This window comes from Bos indicus x Bos taurus, chromosome 24 (genome assembly GCF_003369695.1).
Source record: "Bos indicus x Bos taurus breed Angus x Brahman F1 hybrid chromosome 24, Bos_hybrid_MaternalHap_v2.0, whole genome shotgun sequence".
Taxonomy (NCBI): domain Eukaryota; kingdom Metazoa; phylum Chordata; class Mammalia; order Artiodactyla; family Bovidae; genus Bos; species Bos indicus x Bos taurus.
In genome coordinates, this window is record NC_040099.1 from 35,368,469 (window position 1) to 35,387,456 (window position 18,988).

The 18,988-nt window shown below is 41.8% G+C and overlaps 1 protein-coding gene and 1 long non-coding RNA gene across 2 annotated transcripts in view; one reads left to right on the plus strand and one right to left on the minus strand.

The window, feature by feature from the left end:
- The window catches only part of THOC1 (THO complex 1), a 37,245-nt gene extending 28,749 nt beyond the window's left edge, over positions 1–8,496 (minus strand). The window contains exons 1-5 of the mRNA XM_027525786.1: positions 8,390–8,496; positions 5,868–5,941; positions 5,713–5,773; positions 4,430–4,496; positions 241–359 (exon numbers count right to left, since the gene is read on the minus strand). Coding sequence (XP_027381587.1) covers positions 241–359; positions 4,430–4,496; positions 5,713–5,773; positions 5,868–5,941; positions 8,390–8,443 — 375 coding nt within the window. The 5' untranslated portion in view covers positions 8,444–8,496. The remainder of the gene's footprint in view (positions 1–240; positions 360–4,429; positions 4,497–5,712; positions 5,774–5,867; positions 5,942–8,389) is intronic.
- Positions 7,651–18,988, plus strand: part of LOC113882710 — a 37,845-nt gene continuing 26,507 nt past the window's right edge. The window contains exon 1 of the long non-coding RNA XR_003508426.1: positions 7,651–8,220. This is a non-coding gene — a long non-coding RNA (uncharacterized LOC113882710). The remainder of the gene's footprint in view (positions 8,221–18,988) is intronic.

Consider the following 18,988-nt stretch of genomic DNA (forward strand, 5'->3'; position numbering starts at 1 on the left):
CATGTAAAAGTGTGTGTTTTCAAGGTAACTGTTTCTACTCAAATTTTGTACTGTCATTTTTTTCTCCATGTGACTCTTACTTGGCTTTTCCAAGAGAGCAGAACATATAATTCTCATAAAGACAAACTTTTTAGCCATCAGCAAGGTCAGAAATAAAAGCCACAAACAAAACAAACTACCCTCAGAACTCTGGATCTATAGAAAGCTAAAGTTAGTAGAAAAAGAAACTAAGGCACTTACTGATTTCCAAGTAGCAACATTTCTTTCCACAAAAGTGAATATTGTGTCACACTGATCCAAAGGAAGACAGTCCAAAACATCTCCCAACAATACAAAAGGTGTAGATGCCGTACAAATACCTTCAAGTGGAGCACAAGCCAATTTAAAAGTTTAAAATACGGCTGAGAAAGAGAGCTCATGCAAAAAATTTTGAAGATAATCTTAAAGGTACACTTTGTCAATCCTAACAAGGCTGTGAAAGGCAAGAAACAGAAGCAACCTAAAAGTCCCCAAGGAAGATATACTTAAGTTTATTTAAGTTTTGGTATGTGGCATCCTTGATAATCCTTCTAGAGCACTTACTATATGTCAGGCACAGTAAGTGCCTCACATACACTAACACGTGTAATCCTCATAACCCTATGAGGTGGGGAACATTATCTCCAGTTTACAGAATGGGAAAACTGAGACACAGGGAAGTTAAATAAGTTGCCCAAGATCATAGAGCCAGTAAGCGGTACAGCTGGGATACTAACCCAGGCAGTCTGGCTCCAGTCTGTTTTCTTCACCACTAAGCTATTCAAAAGAATATAATGCAACCAATTAAAAACGATGGTTATGATGACTATAATAACTTGGAAAATGCTTATGATTTAATGTCAAGTGAAAAAGGCAGAGTTCAGAACTGTATGGATATTATAGTTGTAACAATAAAATCTATTAAAAAGACTAGAGAAGCTAAAATTATATACCAAAATAAACGGTAGTTTTTTAAAGTAGAAGAACTGGGACTAGTATTTTCCCTTTTCCTCATTTCCAAATGTTCTGTAATAATGCTAAATTTAAACTGTCTTTGTCATTTGAAAAGATCTAGTTCAAAAAAGATAACAAAAAGGTTTGATACTAATTTCAGTTCTTACTATACTTTTAAAATATACTGTTGTTTCAAAGGAAAATTGGTAAAATAAAAAGTTATGTCTAAATTCAATCTTACTAAAGCAATAAACTAAAGACTTTAAGGTCATCTAGGCTAGTTAAAAATGCTTTTATTTCCCTGCTCATTCTTCCTTCTATTTTTCGGTAACAGATACTAACACTTGTTAAGGGTTTAGGAAAAGTAGCCACTTCAGCATGGTATGTAAAAAAAGTATCTAGGGGCACTATTAGCCTCTGCTACTGCTACTGCTACTGCTAAGTCGCTTCAGTCGTGTCCGACTCTGTGCGACTCCATAGACGGCAGCCCACCAGGCTCCCCCGTCCCGGGATTCTCCAGGCAAGAACACTGGAGTGGGTTGCCATTTCCTTCTCCAATGTATGAAAGTGAAAAGTGAAAGTGAAGTCGCTCAGTTGTGTCGGACTCTTTGCGACCCCATGGACTGCAGCCTTCCAGGCTCCTCCATCCATGGGATTTTCCAGGCAAGAGTACTGGAGTAGGGTGCTAATACTGCATTAACACAGTAGTTCAGAAACAGGAAGTAGTATTTCCAGCTCTGCGCTGCACTGGAAAGATCTTAGCTGGAATGTAGTATGAGGGATACTGCCTAGAACCAGTGAGGCATAAAGCAGCAAAGTTCAACTCAATGCAAAGGAAATCTGATCATCAGAACCAGCTAACAGAAATCAAATGGTGAGCTTCATCAACGGGAGTAGAGGACCCCTGTCCAGGACGTTACTGAGGGGAGACAGGACAGGCCAGAGACAAGACTGAACCAGATGACCTCCAAGTCCTTTAACTAAGTTGTGATACTTTGTGTCCTGTATACCCAAGAGATTAGAGACATACTCTCCGCCCTCAGCTGAAGTATAATTTGGCAAAATAACACACATTTAATCATTACAGAACTTAAGAAAATTACCTAGATTCCTCTCTCAAAGATTCAGTACAACTGAGTGAAAGCCTGGCAGTCTCATTTAAAAATGGAGCTTCACTGGTGATTCTGATGAGCTGGGTTATAACATGATTCCCCAACAATGTCACAATCCGTGTCCCAGCCTCTGTGCTGCCCTCTGAGCTTCATCTTAACCTTGGCCACAGACACCCCCTCCTGAGTTCCCAAACACCTTGCTATGTTCAAGCCTGCATGGTTCTGTTTACGTTTTCTGCCTAAATAGGCTTCTTCTTCTCTATCACATGGTAAATTCCTACTTAGTCTTTCAAAGCATATAGTACATACTGCATCTAAAAAATGCTTCTGGTATTTTTGTGCAGGCTACTACATCTCTGCTTCTAAAAGCACACTGTACATAAATTATAGTACTTATATCCAAACTGTTAATTTTTGTTATGTAGACTATGAGCTTTTTAAAGGTAGGCATTTTTGAAGGTTTTCACCAGTGGAGAGTCTGACATAACAGAAGCTCAATAAATTACCTGCCAAGTTGAGTTTAACAAAACATGTTTATGGACAATTTGAAAATCTGTCACACAATAAACAATACAATCATATTGGTCTCAAGAAGAAATTTTTCCCATCAAATTAAAATAAAAAGGTTATTTAAACTTTTATTCATGGCTTAACTGAGTTCTTAAGTCCGTATCTTTCTCAAATAAAGTAAAAGTTTTAAACACAGACTTTGTATAACTTCAAATATTTGCCAACAAAGGTCCGTCTAGTCAAAGCTATGGTTTTTTCAGTAGTCATGCATGGACGTGAGAGTCCATAAAGAAAGCTGAGCACCGAAGAATTAATGCTTTTGAACTGTGGTGTTGGAGAAGACTCTTGAGAGTCCCTTGGACTGCAAGGAGATCCAACCAGTCCATCCTAAAGGAAATCAGTCCTGAATATACATTGGAAGCACTGATGCTGAAACTCCAGTACTTTGGCCACCTGATGCGAAGAAATGAGCCATTGGAAAAGACCCTGATGCTGGGAAAGATTGAAGGCGGGAGAAGGGGATGCCAGAGGATGAGATGGTAGGATGGCATCACTGACTCGATGGACATGAGTTTGAGCAAGCTCCAGCAGTTGGCAATGGACAGGGAGGCCTGGCGTGCTGCAGTCCATAGGGTTGCAAAGAGTCGGACATGACTGAGTGACTGAACTGGACTGACTGAAGCATTAAAAACATTACCAGTTTACAAGAGTATCATATCAGGATAATCAATGAATGAAGTAGATGCTGCAAACTGTTTGACAGGAACTGGCAAGGAACACTCCATTGCAGTACTCGTTAGAATATGCTTAATAAATGAATGATGAATAAGCATTTCATATAAGTTTAACTTCTAAAGCCAAAATTTATGAACTACTTAAGTTCACAAAATTGCTTGCGGCTATACTGGAAGATAACTTTTAACTTGTATGTTTCAGTTTTTTTGTAGGAATAAGTACCAAAATAATAAATGTGAATAGTGCTTTACAGATTAAAAGGCACTTTTCACATAAATTATATGAATAAATCAAAGGAATATTTTAACGAGATTAATTAAAAAAGAGTACCGATGAGCTACTTTTTCATTGCTTCTTTATGCAAATATTTAATGAGCTACTACTGTGTATTAGTCACTTTTTAAAAGTCTGCTGAAACTACCTCCTACTACCCCTGGCCCATCTAAACCAATGTCTGCCCAGTTTTCCTGCCAGCAGTTTCTCCCCATCCCATGCCTTTCCCACAGGTACTCTTTAGTACAGCATACAAAGCCCTTTACAAATGATCCTAACTTACCCTCCTGCTTCTTTCCTCATGGTTCTCATCATCCTCTCCCCATTCTGCTCGTTTTTTTTACAGCTCTTACACCCCAGCGCCTATGTTACAGTTTTCTTTTTAGCCCATCCTGGTCCCTTCAGACTCTGAAGTTTAAAGAATCACTTCAACTATACTTCATTCCCACTTCAATTACCCCCAATAAGACATTTACATGTGTTTTCTCCCTGAACCACTAGGTTCCTTATAGGCAGGGAATATGTTTTGTTCACCACTGAATCTCCAAGTCCTAGCTCAGTACCAGGCACATAGTAGATGCTCAATAAATAGGCACTGGATGAACGAAGTAAGTGGAGAACAAAGAAATGTCAAAGTGTGCAGTGTATACTAGTGACAAGAAATAACTGGGAACTGATTTCAGTGGGACTTCTTGGCAATGGGGGTAGGTAGGCAGAATTTGAAAAATGAACAAAATCAACTAGGTAGAGAGGTATGGAGAGAATACGTTTTCAATAAAGCATGTCAAGTCTAGGATCACTTTAAAACCAAACCAAACCATACTTACCTTCAGTTACTCCCCCAATAGCAAGAGAAATAATAGCTAAAACGTTTTCACATGATGAATGATTTATCTACCAACAAAGGAAAAAACAACTTAATTTAGGAACCAGAATTTAGACTAATTTGATAATAAGAAAAACATACCCTCTGACATTAAACTGATTATCACAAACATTGGATAAGGATATTTCTCACAGAGGATAAAATTACTAAGAATATTTTACAAATGAATGATAAGAGCCCTAACTATAGAAGTATATTAAATAAATAAGCAGCAGGTGATTCACTTAAAATCCAAGAGTCTTGGGAAGATGGTTATATTAGCATGATTAAGCCTGTAAGCTAATCAAGCACAGATGCGCTGAGGCCATTAAGTCACTCAAAGGCACCAGACAAAAGACTGGGCCAGGGGGATTAACTGTACTAGTGCATCAATATGTCTGGGAAGGGTTTTATTAATAATAGAAGAGAGATGATGCTTAGGTGTGATAGTATCATAAAAACCAGCATTTATTGAGTGTTTATTAAGTGCCGTTTTATGCAACCCTGTAAAAATGGTGTTTCCTCTCTTACAAATGAAATTGAGGCCCAAAAAAGCAAGGTAACCTTGCCCAATGCCTGACAACAGGTGACTAGGTCTGAAGAAGAAAGAATGAATTCAGAACTGTCCTAAAGAAAGGGACAGTTTTATGGCTACTGGAAAAGAATCTAGCTTCTTGGGATCCAAGCTTTGCTAAATGAAGAATAAACTGTTGGAACTTTTCCTTTCATTTGAGTGCTCCACTAATGGTACACAAAGTCAGATTTTTCACGTTTAAATTTCTGTACTAAAGTTGGATAGGCTCCTGTTATCTATTACTAACTGAGAAGGAGGATGCTGATAAGGAAAACGAGGGCCTGGAATACGTGCTGAACATCCTTGGACTAGACCTCTCATCCACTCCAGGATGTGTCGCTGTTTATACAGCAAAGACAGGGTCCATCTTCAAGTTCTAGTTCTTGCTCAGGAAGACCTCATGCCAACTTTTCTTATACATATTCAACGGCAGAGGGCTCTGCTAATCTATTAAACCAAACTCTTAAATTGCACCTATGCTATCAAAACCCTCATTCATGATGTAACTCCTATGCAGACTATGACCAAGTTAGGTTTCACAGACTAAGTAGTTCCCTCCAGAAAAAAAATAGTCATGGTTAAATATTCTAAGAATAAAAGCCAATTAAAAAATAATATTTACTAATCTGCCAGCAAAATTTTAACAATAAATAAAGGAAAAACATACTTACAATTTCTTCTTCTAGAACACCTCTAAAAGCCTGGTCAAGGGTACATTTTTTTTCATTTTCACTATTAAAAACAAAAAACACCTGCATTTTTAAAACAGCTCAGGGTTAAGTATAAAGATTTCAATGAGCCCATGTCATGGATATTAACGCCTTACCTGCCAGGTAACTGGCTAAAGGTATTCAACAAGGGCTTGATATTTTTGCTGTTCAGGGCCTCTCTCGTAGATTTCTAGAAGAAAAAAAAAAAAAAAAGCACATAAGTTGAAGGATTTTTTTGTTCACTGAAAAACATATCACTCATTAATTGTATGTCTAACTAAAAAATGTTTATACCTGAGAAAAATTACCTGTCAGTCATTTCAGCAGTAGTTCTCATTCAAATGCTACTTACTCATCACTTGAAGCTTGTTGAGAGCGTCCAAGCTCAGTTTTCTCATTCCAGGTTTTCCCGCCTACCTTTCCTTTAAATATGCTATTCATTCTGCTTTAAAAAAAAATCTCTTAAGTGGCCCCCTATTTACAGGTTTTGTTTCACAGCTTCCTCTAAAGGTCCTTAATAATGTTATCCTGCTCAATCTATCCAACCTTCCCAGTAACCCCAAACACATACTCTCCACTAGGCTCTAGCCATTTTTCCATCATTTTCTATCAAGTTCACTCTAGTGTATCCATGCACATTGTTCTTCCCATATGCTCATGTAAATTCTATCCACTCTTCAAGACCCAACAAATGTCCCACCTCCCCTAGGCAGCTTGCACAGCACAGTCCCTGACATCAAGTAAACACTGACGTCTTAAAGTACTAAACCTGCTGACTGTCACAAAGTAGTCGTAACTGAAAAAGAAAAATACTGCCAAGTCATTCACTCTGTGAAAATTCACATACACTTGGCAAATCATCTTGTCACATCACAGGAGTTACATTTATACAGGAAATGGTCCATTCCTGACTCTGTGAGTAGGCTGCGTAATCTTGGTGCGTGCAAGCTCAGTGGTGTCTGACTTTTCGTGACCCCATGGACTGTACCCCACCAGGCCCCTCTGTCCATGGGATTCTCCTGGCAAGAATACTGGAGTAGGCTGCCATTCCCTCCTCCAGGGGATCGTCCCCACCCAGGCAATGAACCCACATCTCCTTTGCCTCCTGCACTGGCAGGCGGATTCTTTACCACTGCACCACCCGGGAAGTCCGTAATCCAGAGCATACCCTTTGTCTCTGTACTTCATTCTCCTCACCAGTTACATATATGGGTTGTTGTGGGTCCTTATTACCACCAGCAGCAGTGGCATCACCTGAGAACTTGTTAGAAATGCAGAATCTCAGGCCCCATTCCTACCGAACCAGAATCTCATTTAACAAGATCCCCAGGTGATCCCAACCCATGCTCAATCTTAAGAAGCATTGGGCTAGATGATCTCCTATTAAATGGTCCCTTCCAGGACTGATATGACCTTGGACACACCTAACAGTTTCTCCTCGCAGAATTATAGAAAAGTAGGGACGAATCCAGTCAAACGACTTAGAACACGGTTCTTCATTTGGTAATGGGCAACATAAGAAGAATACTGAGTCTGAAGTCAGAAAAAACAGTGAAGCAAATCATTTAACTTTTATGTTTTCGAACTGTGGTGCTGGAGAAGACTCCGGAGAGTCCCTTGGACTGCAAGGAGATCAAAGCCGTCAACCCTAAAGGAAATCAACCCTAAATATTCTTTGGAAGGACTGATACTGAAGCTCCAAACTTTGGCCACCTGATGCGAAGAGCCGACTCACTGGAAAAGACCCTGATGCTGGGCAAGACTGAAGGCATAAGAAGTGGGTGACAGAGGATGAGATGGTTGGGTGGCATCACTGACTCAATGGACATGAGTTTGAGCAATCTCCAGGACATGGTGAAGGACAGGAAAGACTGGCACGCTGCAGTCCATGAGGTTGCAAAGGGTCGGACACGACTTAGCGACTGAACAACAACAAAGGCGGGGGCTGGGGGGCGGGCTGTCTCAGTTTCTATCTCGTCTACTGCGGGTAATTAAACACCCTACTTCACAGGGCTATTCTGAGTTAAATAAGCTAACATCAAAAAGCCCTGTAAAGTGTTTCCCCCAAATGCTTAAATTACTGTTCTCCAAGGCGGAAGAATAAAATGACAGATGACAACCCTTCCCAAGCTGATCAATTTGCCTCGCCCCACTTAGGACGGTCCTCATCGATCTCTAAGGAGTGAGATACAAAGGGTTAAAGGGTGATGAATAAGCGGCGAGAAGAGCCACCTGGCAGTTAGGAGGCGGGGCGGAAGCCGGTTCTCTGGACTAAAACCATTCCCGCCTTCCCTCTAGAGCAGCCCCCTGCCAATTCTGGAAACACCCGCCTGGCTAAGCGAGCACCGCAGAGGAGCAGGACCCAAACGGAGGTAGTCTGCGGGTGAGCCCTCCACGAAGGGCGCAGGGCTCCGGGACCCGCCGGCGGAAAGGAGGAGGCGGACCGCAGAGGACTCTTGGAAGAGGCAGGTAAAGCGCCTTTGCCGCCTCCCCAGCCCACGACGGGGCCGGGAACCCGTCGCCGCGGCGTAACGCCTCTGTCCCTGCTTTACCCCAGTGCAAAATTCAAGTAATTTCAGGGAGAGGAGAGCAACAAATAGCGTTGGGCCGGGGCCGCGCCCACCGTTCCGCAACTCACAGTAAACCGCGTCCGCGCTTCGGGCAAACTGAAGAGCGGCGGCGTCGGAGACATCTTCTTGGCTGCGCGTGCCCGCCACTTCGTCGCGGCGCCCGCTGATGACGTCAGGGCGGGAGCAACGAGAGTGCCGGCTCCGTGCGCGGCTAGAGCGGCTTGTGGGCGCAGGGGCGGGTCCGGTGGTGTTAGGGAGCTTCCCTGTGACGGAGGTCGGGAGGGCGTTTGGGAGCCAGGGTTAGCCACTCAACGCCCGATCCGGGTTCGTGGGTAACAACCCATGGGTGACTGCAGATGCGCGGCCTCGCCCTGTACACGCTGCGGGTTACAAGCCGGGACGCTCGGGCTGTTGGCCGGCGTTCTCCTGGTTTGGGAAGTCGGGTGAATGGCGGCTGGTTACGGCTCGATGGGCCGCAAGGGAAGGTGGTAGCCGTCTGAGAATCCAAGTCAGGCGGCTTATCCGGGAGCTCCGGGCTGGGGAGGTGACGGCAGTGGCCGTCGGTTCAAAGTCCTTCTTCCCGAACGAGTGGTCCCACCTCCGGATTCGCGCCTCTGCCTCGAAGGTCACGGGCCCTGTAGCTCAGGTGCAGTTCCACTTTCTGAGAAATAAAAATAACGCTTGTATCCCTGAGCTGTTGAGGAGCGTGAAGTCATGAATGCAAGCGTGGCTTGTGTAGCAATGTAATGTGTGGGGATTCGTTCATTTTGCTGGCAGATAGAGGGCTCTACTGAACGAGGAAGATTGTGGAGGAACGCAGTACTCGGCAGTGATTGGATAGCCAGTGGCGCCAAGTCCCAGGGTTAAGGCACCTGTTGCAAGACCTAGTCTTCTGCCCGGTTCCTCCCTCGTCTCCGCTCACTTGGCCAATAAGAAGCCAAGGGGCAGTCGTCTTTCCGTTGGAATTATGCGGTGGGGAAAGAAGCACTGACCCAAACACCTGCTACCAGCTCTTACCCACCTGCACGTGTTCCTAAATGAAAGCCTGGCGCGCTTTACCTGGTTCCCTTCGTGGACATCCAGCGAGAGTACGGGACGCTAACAAAAATATAACTTTGCGTAATCTTGTCCCTAAGTGGGAATTGTGAACAGTGATGGCTACCTGGAGCGTTGCAGGTTTTTTCAGAATAAAATCATTCAGGTTTGATTGTACAACGTACGTTGCCAAATTGCCCAAATCAACTGGTATTAACTGACTTAATAGGTAACTGATGTAATCGGATTGTTATCGTATTATGGATGATTGTTCAGTTCAGTTCAGTCGCTCAGTCGTGTCCAACTCTTTGCGACCCCACGAATCCCAGCACGCCAGGCCCCGCTGTCCATCACCAACTCCTGGAGTTTACCCAAACTCATGTCCATGGAGTTGGTGATGCCATTCAGCTATCTCTGTCGTCCCCTTCTCCTCACCAACTCCCGGAGTTTACCCAAATTCATGTCCATGGAGTTGGTGATGCCATTCAGCCATCTCTGTCGTCCCCTTCTCCTCCTGCCCCCAATCCCTCCCAGCATCAGAGTCTTTTCCAATGAGTCAACTCTTCACATGAGGTGGCCAAAGTATTGGAGTTTCAGCTTCAGTATCGGTCCTTCCAATGAAGACCCAGGACTGATCTCCTTTAGGATGGACTGGTTGGATCTCCTTGCAGTCCAAGGGACTCTCAAGAGTCTTCTCCAACACCACAGTTCAAAAGCATCAATTCTTCGGCGCTCAGCCTTCTTCACAGTCCAACTCGCACATCCATACATGACCACTGGAAAAAATATAGCCTTAACTAGACGGACCTTTGTTGGCAAAGCAATGTCTCTGCTTTTTAATATGCTATCTAGGTTGGTCATAACTTTCCTTCCAAGGAGTAAGCGTCTTTTAATTTCATGGCTGCAATCACCATCTGCAGTGATTTTGGAGCCCAAAAAAATAAAGTCAGCCACTTTCCACTGTTTCCCCATCTATTTCCCATGAAGTGATGGGACCAGATGCCATGATCTTAGTTTTCTGAATGTTGAGCTTTAAGTCAACTTTTTCACTCTCCTCTTTCACTTTCATCAAGAGGCTTTTTAGTTCCTCTTCACTTTCTGCCATAAGGGTGGTGTCATCTGCCTATCTGAGGTTATTGATATTTCTCCCGGCAATCTTGATTCTAGCTTGTGCTTCTTCCAGCACAGCGTTTCTCATGATGTACTCTGCATAGAAGTTAAATAAGCAGGGTGACAATATACAGCCTTGACGCACTCCTTTCCGGATTTGGAACCAGTCTGTTGTTCCATGTCCAGTTCTAACTGTTGCTTCCTGACCTGCATATAGGTTTCTCAAGAGGCAGGTCAGGTGGTCTGGTGGTCTGGTGTTCCCATCTCTTTCAGAATTTCCCACAGTTTATTGTGATCCACACAGTCAAAGGCTTTAGCATAGTCAATAAAGTAGAAGTAGATGTTTTTCTGTAACTCTCTTGCTATCTCAATGACCCAGTGGATGTTGGCAATTTGATCTCTGGTTCCTCTGCCTTTTCTAAAACCAGCTTGAACATCTGGAAGTTCACAGTTCACATATTGCTGAAGCCTGGCTTGGAGAATTTTGAGCATTACTTTACTAGCATGTGAGATGAGTGCAATTGTGCAGTAGTTTGAGCATTCTTTGGCATTGCCTTTCTTTGGGATTGGAATGAAAACTGACCTTTCCCAGTCCTGTGGCCACTGCTGAGTTTTCCAAATTTGCTAGCATACTGAATGCAGCACTTTCACAGCATCATCTTTCAGGAATTGAAATAGCTCAACTGGAATTCCATCATCTCCACGAGCTTTGTTCGTAGTGATGCTTTCTAAGGCCTACTTGACTTCACATTCCAGGATGTCTGGCTCTAGGTGAGTGATCACACCATCGTGATTATCTGGGTCGTGACGATCTTTTTTGAACAGTTCTTCTGTGTGTATTCTTGCCACTTCTTCTTAATATCTTCTGCTTCTGTTAGGTCCATACCATTTCTGTCCTTTATCGAGCCCATCTTTGCATGAAATGTTCCCTAGATATCTCTGATTTTCTAGAAGAGATCTCTAGTCTTTCCCATTCTGTTGTTTTCCTCTATTTCTTTGCATTGATCGCTGAGGAAGGCTTTCTTATCTCTCCTTGCAAAGTAAATAAACTTTACGCAAGAGGTAAATTTTACATATATATATATATATATATATATTTTACAAAAATCCAAATGGGAGAAGAGCTTGAGTTTGTTGATGCATCCATCAAAGTCTAGAATTTAAATTAGCCAAAGACTTAGAATTGTGTTTTTTTTTTAAATCACATTTGCTGGCACCTGTGCTCTCTATAGGCAGTGGACAGTGTTTCTTGAATGAATAGTAACTCTACATTTGAATGAACAAAATAATATAGATTAATTGCTGTTTTGAGGAGCTGGCAATAAGACAAGGAAGTAGGCAATGCAATTTTAAAAGATACTCATCAAAAATCACTACCAGAGAAACGTTTTAGCATTTAGATGGTAAAAATGCCTTCTAATTCCCAAGCACTTAACGTAAGACATTTGATCCTCTAAATGATATTTTAAGGTGAGTAACACAGCTATTATGCTCATTTTACACATGAGGAAGCAAACTCAAAGAGATAGGGTTCCTGATAGAGGTAACTGGCCAAATGAGACTACCCATGGGTTTTGATTAGGATTTTTGAGCTCTTTACACTGTTACAGTGTCCGTAAGTAATAGTCAAGTTTTATTGAGTACCTCCTATGAGCCAGACACTTTGCTTGTATTATTCCTCCTCCTTAGCACGACATTGTACATAACAGGCTTGTCTGTCCTGGGTCATGTGTCTAGAGAAAGCTGTTTGGAATTTGAACCGCTAACTTTAATCCCAAAGCTTGTATTTTTCTTGAATCTTAACCCATAAATCTTTACAAAGCTATGGACCTAGTTAATGTCTCATAAATTATTCCTTATATTTAGAGAAGGGTAAGGATCATATTGTCGTTCATAGCGTAAGTTTTCTGCATATGTAATAATACCATTCCAAAGGCAGACATCCAATATTGCATAAACTCTTTAATTTAATCGGGCACCTCTTTTTCCTCCTATGTTAGTGCACAGTTGTATAAACAGTTAGTACATAACTGTATAAAACTTCAAATAGCCAAAGCAGTCTTGAGAAAGGATAAAACTGAAAGTATCACTTCCTGATTTAAAAAAAAAATTACACACTACAGTAATCAAAATAATGTGGTGCTGGCATAAGAACAGATGTGTAGACCAATGGAACAGAATAGAGAGCCCCCAAATAAATATATGGTCATATATTTTATATGTGGCCAACATATCTTCAATAAGAGTGCTCAGAACACACAATGAGGATAGGATAGTCTCTTCAATAAATGATGTTGGGAGGACTTCTTTGGTCCTGTGGTTAAGACTCCACACTTCCAATGCAGGAGATGCAGGTTTGATTCCTGGCTGGGAAACTAGGATCCCTTTTGCCACATGGTGTGGCCAAAAAAAATTTAAAATGGCATTAGGAATACTGGACATCCATGTGCAGAGGAGTGAAATCAAACCTTTACCTCACACTATACACTTTTAATGGAGAAGGCAATGGCACCCCACTCCAGTACTCTTGCCTGGAAAATCCCATGGACGGAGGAGCCTGGAAGGCTGCAGTCCATGGGGTCTCTAGGAGTCGGACACGACTGATCGACTTCTCTTTCACTTTTCACTTTCATGCATTGGAGAAGGAAATGGCAACCCACTCCAGTGTTCTTGCCTGGAGAATCCCAGGGACGGGGGAGCCTGGTGGGCTGCCGTCTATGGGGTCGCACAGAGTCCGACACAACTGAAGTGACTTAGCAGCAGCAGCAGCAGCATACACTTTTAAAAACCAACTCAAGTTACAATGGCAGAAGACATAAACAGGAAATTCATACAGAGGGGAAATATGAAAAGATGCTTAGCTTCCTGAGCAATCAGGGAAATGCATAAACAATACTGTGATATTGTTTTCTCATCTATGACATTGGCATGAGCTTAAAAGTTTAATGCATGTTGGTGAGGAGGTTGGGCACCTGTACTCAGCTGATGGAAATGGAATCTGTTGCAACCATTTTGGAAATGAATTGGCATTTTAGTAAGGTTGAAGATTTAATACCCTTCAATCCCATAATTCTACTCTAGGTATAAACACAAAAGGATTTCTTATACGTGCAAATAAAGAGACATGTGCACATATTTTGGTACTGCTGGTAATGCCACAGGATTGGAAACAGAGTTTCAATCAATGAATTGCTGAATAAATTTTAAAATACTCACTTGCTGAGTTTTTAAGGCAAAGAAAATGAAAGAGCTAAATGTATTTGTTGCAGCGTGAATAAATCTCTTTTGTTGAAGTGATCATGTTTTACTTATTGAACCCAGGTCTCCTTCATTGTTCATTTCAGTCACTCAGTCGTGTCCGACTCTTTGCGACCCCATGAACCACAGCACGCCAGGCCTCTCTGTCCATCACCAACTCCCGGAGTCCACCCAAACCCATGTCCATCGAGTCAGTGATGCCATCCAACCATCTTATCCTCTGTTGTCCCATTCTCCTGCCCTCAATCTTTCCCAGCATCAGGATCTTTTCAAATCAGTCAGCTCTTAGCATCAGGTGGCCAAAGTATTGGAGTTTCAGCTGCAACATCAGTCCTTCCAATGAACACCCAGGAGTGATCTCCTTTAGGATGGACTGGTTGGATCTCCTTGCAGTCCAAGGGACTCTCAAGAGTCTTCTCCAACACCACAGTTCAAAAACATCAGTTCTTCGGTGCTCAGACTTCTTTATAGTCAAACTCTCACATCCATACATGACTATTGGAAAACTATCGCCTTGACTAGACGGACCTTTGTTGACAAAGTAATGTCTCTGCTCTTGAATATGCTATCTAGGTTGGTCATAACTTTCCTTCCAAGGAGTAAGCGTCTTTTAATTTCATGGCTGCAGTCACCATCTGCAGTGATTTTGGACCCCAAAAAATAAAGTCTAACACTGTTTCTACTGTTTCCCCATCTATTTGCCATGAAGTGATGGGACCAGATGCCATGATCTTAGTTTTTTGAATGTTGAGTTTAAGCCAACTTTTTCACTCTCCTCTTTCACTTTCATCAAGAGGCTCTTTAGTTCTTTACTTTCTGCCATAGGGTGGTGTCATCTGCATATCTGAGGTTATTGATATTTCTCCTGGCAATCTTGATTCCAGCTTGTGCTTCTTCCAGCACAGCGTTTCTCATGATGTACTCTGCATAGAAGTTAAATAAGCAGGGTGACAATATACAGCCTTGACATACTCCTTTTCCTATTTGGAACCAGTCTGTTGTTCCATGTCCAGTTCTAACTGTTGCCTCCTGACCTGCATACAGGTTTCTCAAGAGGCAGGTTAGGTGATCTGGCATTCCCATTTCTTTCAGAATTTTTATGAAATTCTGAAATCAAAATATTGTGGTCTATACAGTCAAAGGCTTTAGCATAGTCATAAAGCAGAAATAGATGTTTTTCTGTAACTCTCTTGCTTTTTCCATGATCCAGCGGATGTTGGAAATTTGATCTCTGGTTCCTCTGCCTTTTCTAAAACCAGCTTGAACATCACGTAGTTCATGATTCACGTACTGCTGAAGCCTGGCTTGGAGAATTTTAAGCATCACTTTACTAGTGTGTGAGATGAGTGCAATTGTGCGGTAGTTTGAGCATTCTTTGGCATTGCCTTTCTTTGGGATTGGAATGAAAACTAACCTTTTCCAGTCCTGTGGCCACTGCTGAGTTTTTCAAATTTGCTGGCATATTGAGTGCAGCACTTTCACAGCGTCATCTTTCAGGATTTGAAATAGCTCAACTGGAATTCCATCATCTCCACTAGCTTTGTTCATAGTGATGCTTTCTTTTTTTTTTTTTTTTTTCATAGTGATGCTTTCTAAGGCCCACTTGACTTCACATTCCAGGATGTCTGGCTCTAGGTGAGTGATCACACCATCATGATTATCTGGGTCGGGACGATCTTTTTTGTACAGTTCTTCTGTGTATTCTTGCCACCTCTTCTTAATATCTTCTGCTTCTGTTAGGTCCATACTATTTCTGTCCTTTATCGTGCCCATCTTTGCATGAAATGTTCCCTTGGTAGCTCTAATTTTCTTGAAGAGATCTCTTTCCCATTCTGTTGTTTTCCTGTTTCTTTGCACTGATCACTGAGGAAGGCTTTTTTATCTCTCCTTGCTATTCTTTGGAACTCTGCATTCAGATAGGTATATCTTTTTTTTTCTCCTTTGCTTATCTCTTCTCTTCTTGTCTCAGCTATTTGTAAGGCCTCCTCAGACAACCATTTTACCTTTTGAATTTCTTTTTCTTGGGGATGGTTTTGATCACGGCTTCATGTACAATGTCACGAACCTCTGTCCGTAGTCACTCTGCCTATCAGACCTAATCCCTTGAATCTATTTGTCACTTCTATGGTAAAGGGTTTGATTTAGGTCATACTAAATGGCCTAGTGGCTTTCCCTACTTTCTTCAGTTTAAGTCTGTGTTTTGCAATAAGGAATTAATGATCTGAGCCACTGTCAGCTCTCGGTCTTGTTTTTACTGACTGTTTATAGCTTCTCCATCTTTGACTGCAAAGAATATAATCTATCTGATTTCGGTATTGGCCATCTCATGATGTCCATGTGTAGAGTCATCGCTTGTTTTGTTGGAAGAGGGTGTTTGCCATGACCAGTGGACTCTCTTGGCAAAACTCTGTTATCTATGATAACACAAATTATCTTAAATTCCTTTGGAATGAAACCCTCTTTGAAGTAACTGGTTCTTACCACAAGAGGTCAGCATTTGCACGGAAATATCTCCTCTAAAAAGGAAGAGACGAGAAATTTTTGTATTCAGATGTGTTTAAGTGTTCTTGCCTGGAGAATCCCTGGGACGGGGGAGCCTGGTGGGCTGCCGTCTATGGGGTTGCATGGAGTCGAACACAACTGAAGCGACTTAGCAGCAGCAGCAGCAGCAGCAGCAGCTATCTAAAGTGCATTCTGGTGCTGACCTTTAACTTCTTTAGTCAATGCAAATTGTAAGTCAGTTATTACTACAGAAAAAATGGTGTGTATGTACGTTTTATGCTGTGTTAGAACACTTCCTTTTCCTTAATTTTGAGCAACTTGACAGCTCCATCCAGGCTGCAGGAATCAGGAAGACTCAGCTGGACTTTGTTGGTGTTTTTTCTCTTAAGGAGTTCCTCTAATAGCTGTGTATGTCAATTTCAAAAAGAAATGAAAAAGATCTACATCAAGGGGAATTACTAAGTCATGACTATTTCATGAGGTTTTGTGACCTTCACTGTAGCATGTGCTATTTTTATTCATAACTCTTGGAGGAAAATGAAGCACTTTGCCCTTGGGGCTAGGCTGGTTCTGGTTAGACTTTGCACTACAATCTTTCTTTGCCCAACTCTAGCTTCCTTCCTCCCACTTTGTAAATGGAAAGTAGGGAAGAGTTTCCTGTTTTGAAGTCAGCACAGACCCACAGTAAATCCTCAGCAGTTGGTGGCAGTGAAGCAGAGACTGGGAGTCGAAGATAGTATTTGTATTCAAATGTGTCCCACGGTGATTAGCACACTGCTTTTCACTTGAGTATCTGCATTAATGAAAATAGAAATCTGATCAGTCCATTCCTTCAATGGCTCCAAATAGCTTTCAAGACCTCATTGGATTAAGCTCCGCATTTAAAACTATTCATAGTATGTCCATGCCCAACCCATCAGCTTCATATATTAATGTATTCATATTTGGGCTTCCCTGGTGGCTCAGTGGTCAGAGTCTGCCTGCCAACCCAGGAGATGCAAGTTTAATTCTGGGTCAGGAAGATTCCCTGGAGGAAGAAATGACTACCCACTCCTGTATTTCTTGCCTAGAGAATCCCATGGACAGAGGAACCTGGTGGGCTACAGTCCATGGGGTCGCAAAGAGTCAGACACCACTGAGCGACTGAGCACGCACACATATTCATGTTCATATAAGTTACCATATGCTAAGCATACATTGTTTTCTTTTGCCATCATGTTTTTATGCTTTATATACATGAGCTCATTGATTCCTTACTTTTTAAGAAATCTATACAAATGAGAAAGCCAAGACTCAGAGTTTCAAAAATTCTTTACACAAGTAGAATTTGAGGTTAAGTGCATTTGACTCCAGAGTCATAATTATATGTTGTATTTCTTTTGTTTTGCCTTGCCTTCTAACAACATACTTTGCAGCCAAAGCTACTCTCAGTTCCTTTTGTGTCTAATAACTTTTGCATACATTTTTGCTTCTTCCGGAATGCCTTTCTCTCCCGCTCTAACTGATCTGATCCTTCTTGTTTAAGATTCAGTGATTAGTCATCACTGCTGTGGCTGACCCATCCTGATGTGTTCGACTGTATTCATGGCCCCCACTCTGAGTCACAGAGTAGTTTTTCTCAACGTGTATGTGTGAGAGGATTTGGGAGGTGACTGCTAATGTCATGCAGCACTCTGGTCCTGCAGAAAAGAACGTGTGGAAATCCATTTTTAGCCTGAACCCCGACCATGAAGTGGGTTCAAAATAGGGAATAAAATAAGTTCATTTCCTTTGACACTGGGATATAATCACTAGGAGAGTACTGATTGAGCAGTAACTGAAGTTTCAAGAGGGAGCTCCCCAGATGGAGCTGTAGGACTAAAAGAATAGAAAAATATTACCCAGATGAAGAGATAAAATGGGCGGCTGTATTTGAAGGTTAGACCTGAAATGAACTCCGAGCCTTTGCAAATATAGGAACCAAAAAGGCTTTCAAAGTGAAGGAAAACAATTCCAACCTAAACTACAGGAAGGACTTGGGTGCTCAGGATGGGCAAACCAGGAGAAGCAATGCTCCTTTCTTAAAATCCTTTCCATCAGGTAGCTTACTGCTATTCTGAGCGTGCTATGTGAAAACCTCAAGGGATTGTATCTCCAACATTCCTTTTCATTTCTTTCTCAAAAACAGGGAGCTAGACTTTCACATGCATTTGTAATACGAGCATTGCCTTTCCTATTTTGCAATGGCTCCTTCCTCTTTTTTTTTTTAAATTGCATCTTGAACAGTATTGTAGCTGATGAGACTCTGGAAATGTCCAGGTAAATTATGGTTCCATTTTCTTAAAAGGAAGGAATTCTTTAAAGAATTGTTAGTTTTACATTTCAAGTAATTTCTTTCTTTCACTCAATTTGAAAATGTGAGACAGGGAAGGGAATTTGTATTTACTGGGGATATGCTAAGTGTTAGACAAGCCTGTCACACGCGTCATCTGACATAATTATCTGACACTGTGCATAATTCCCAGCACAGTGACTGTGATGTGTTGGTTTTATGCCCATTTCACAGAGAGGGAGGTAGGGCCCAGCAAAGACTGAATAAACTGGTGGTTAAGTGGGGAAGCTGAGATGTGAATAGCATCAAGCCTAATTCTGCTACAAGGTTCCCAAATTTAAATGAATAAACCCCTTTTTTAAAAAAAGGATAACATTTCCACAGACCCCTTGTGATGATTAAAATTATTTTATGTCTCTTAAGCGAACAAACATAAAACTAAATATAAACA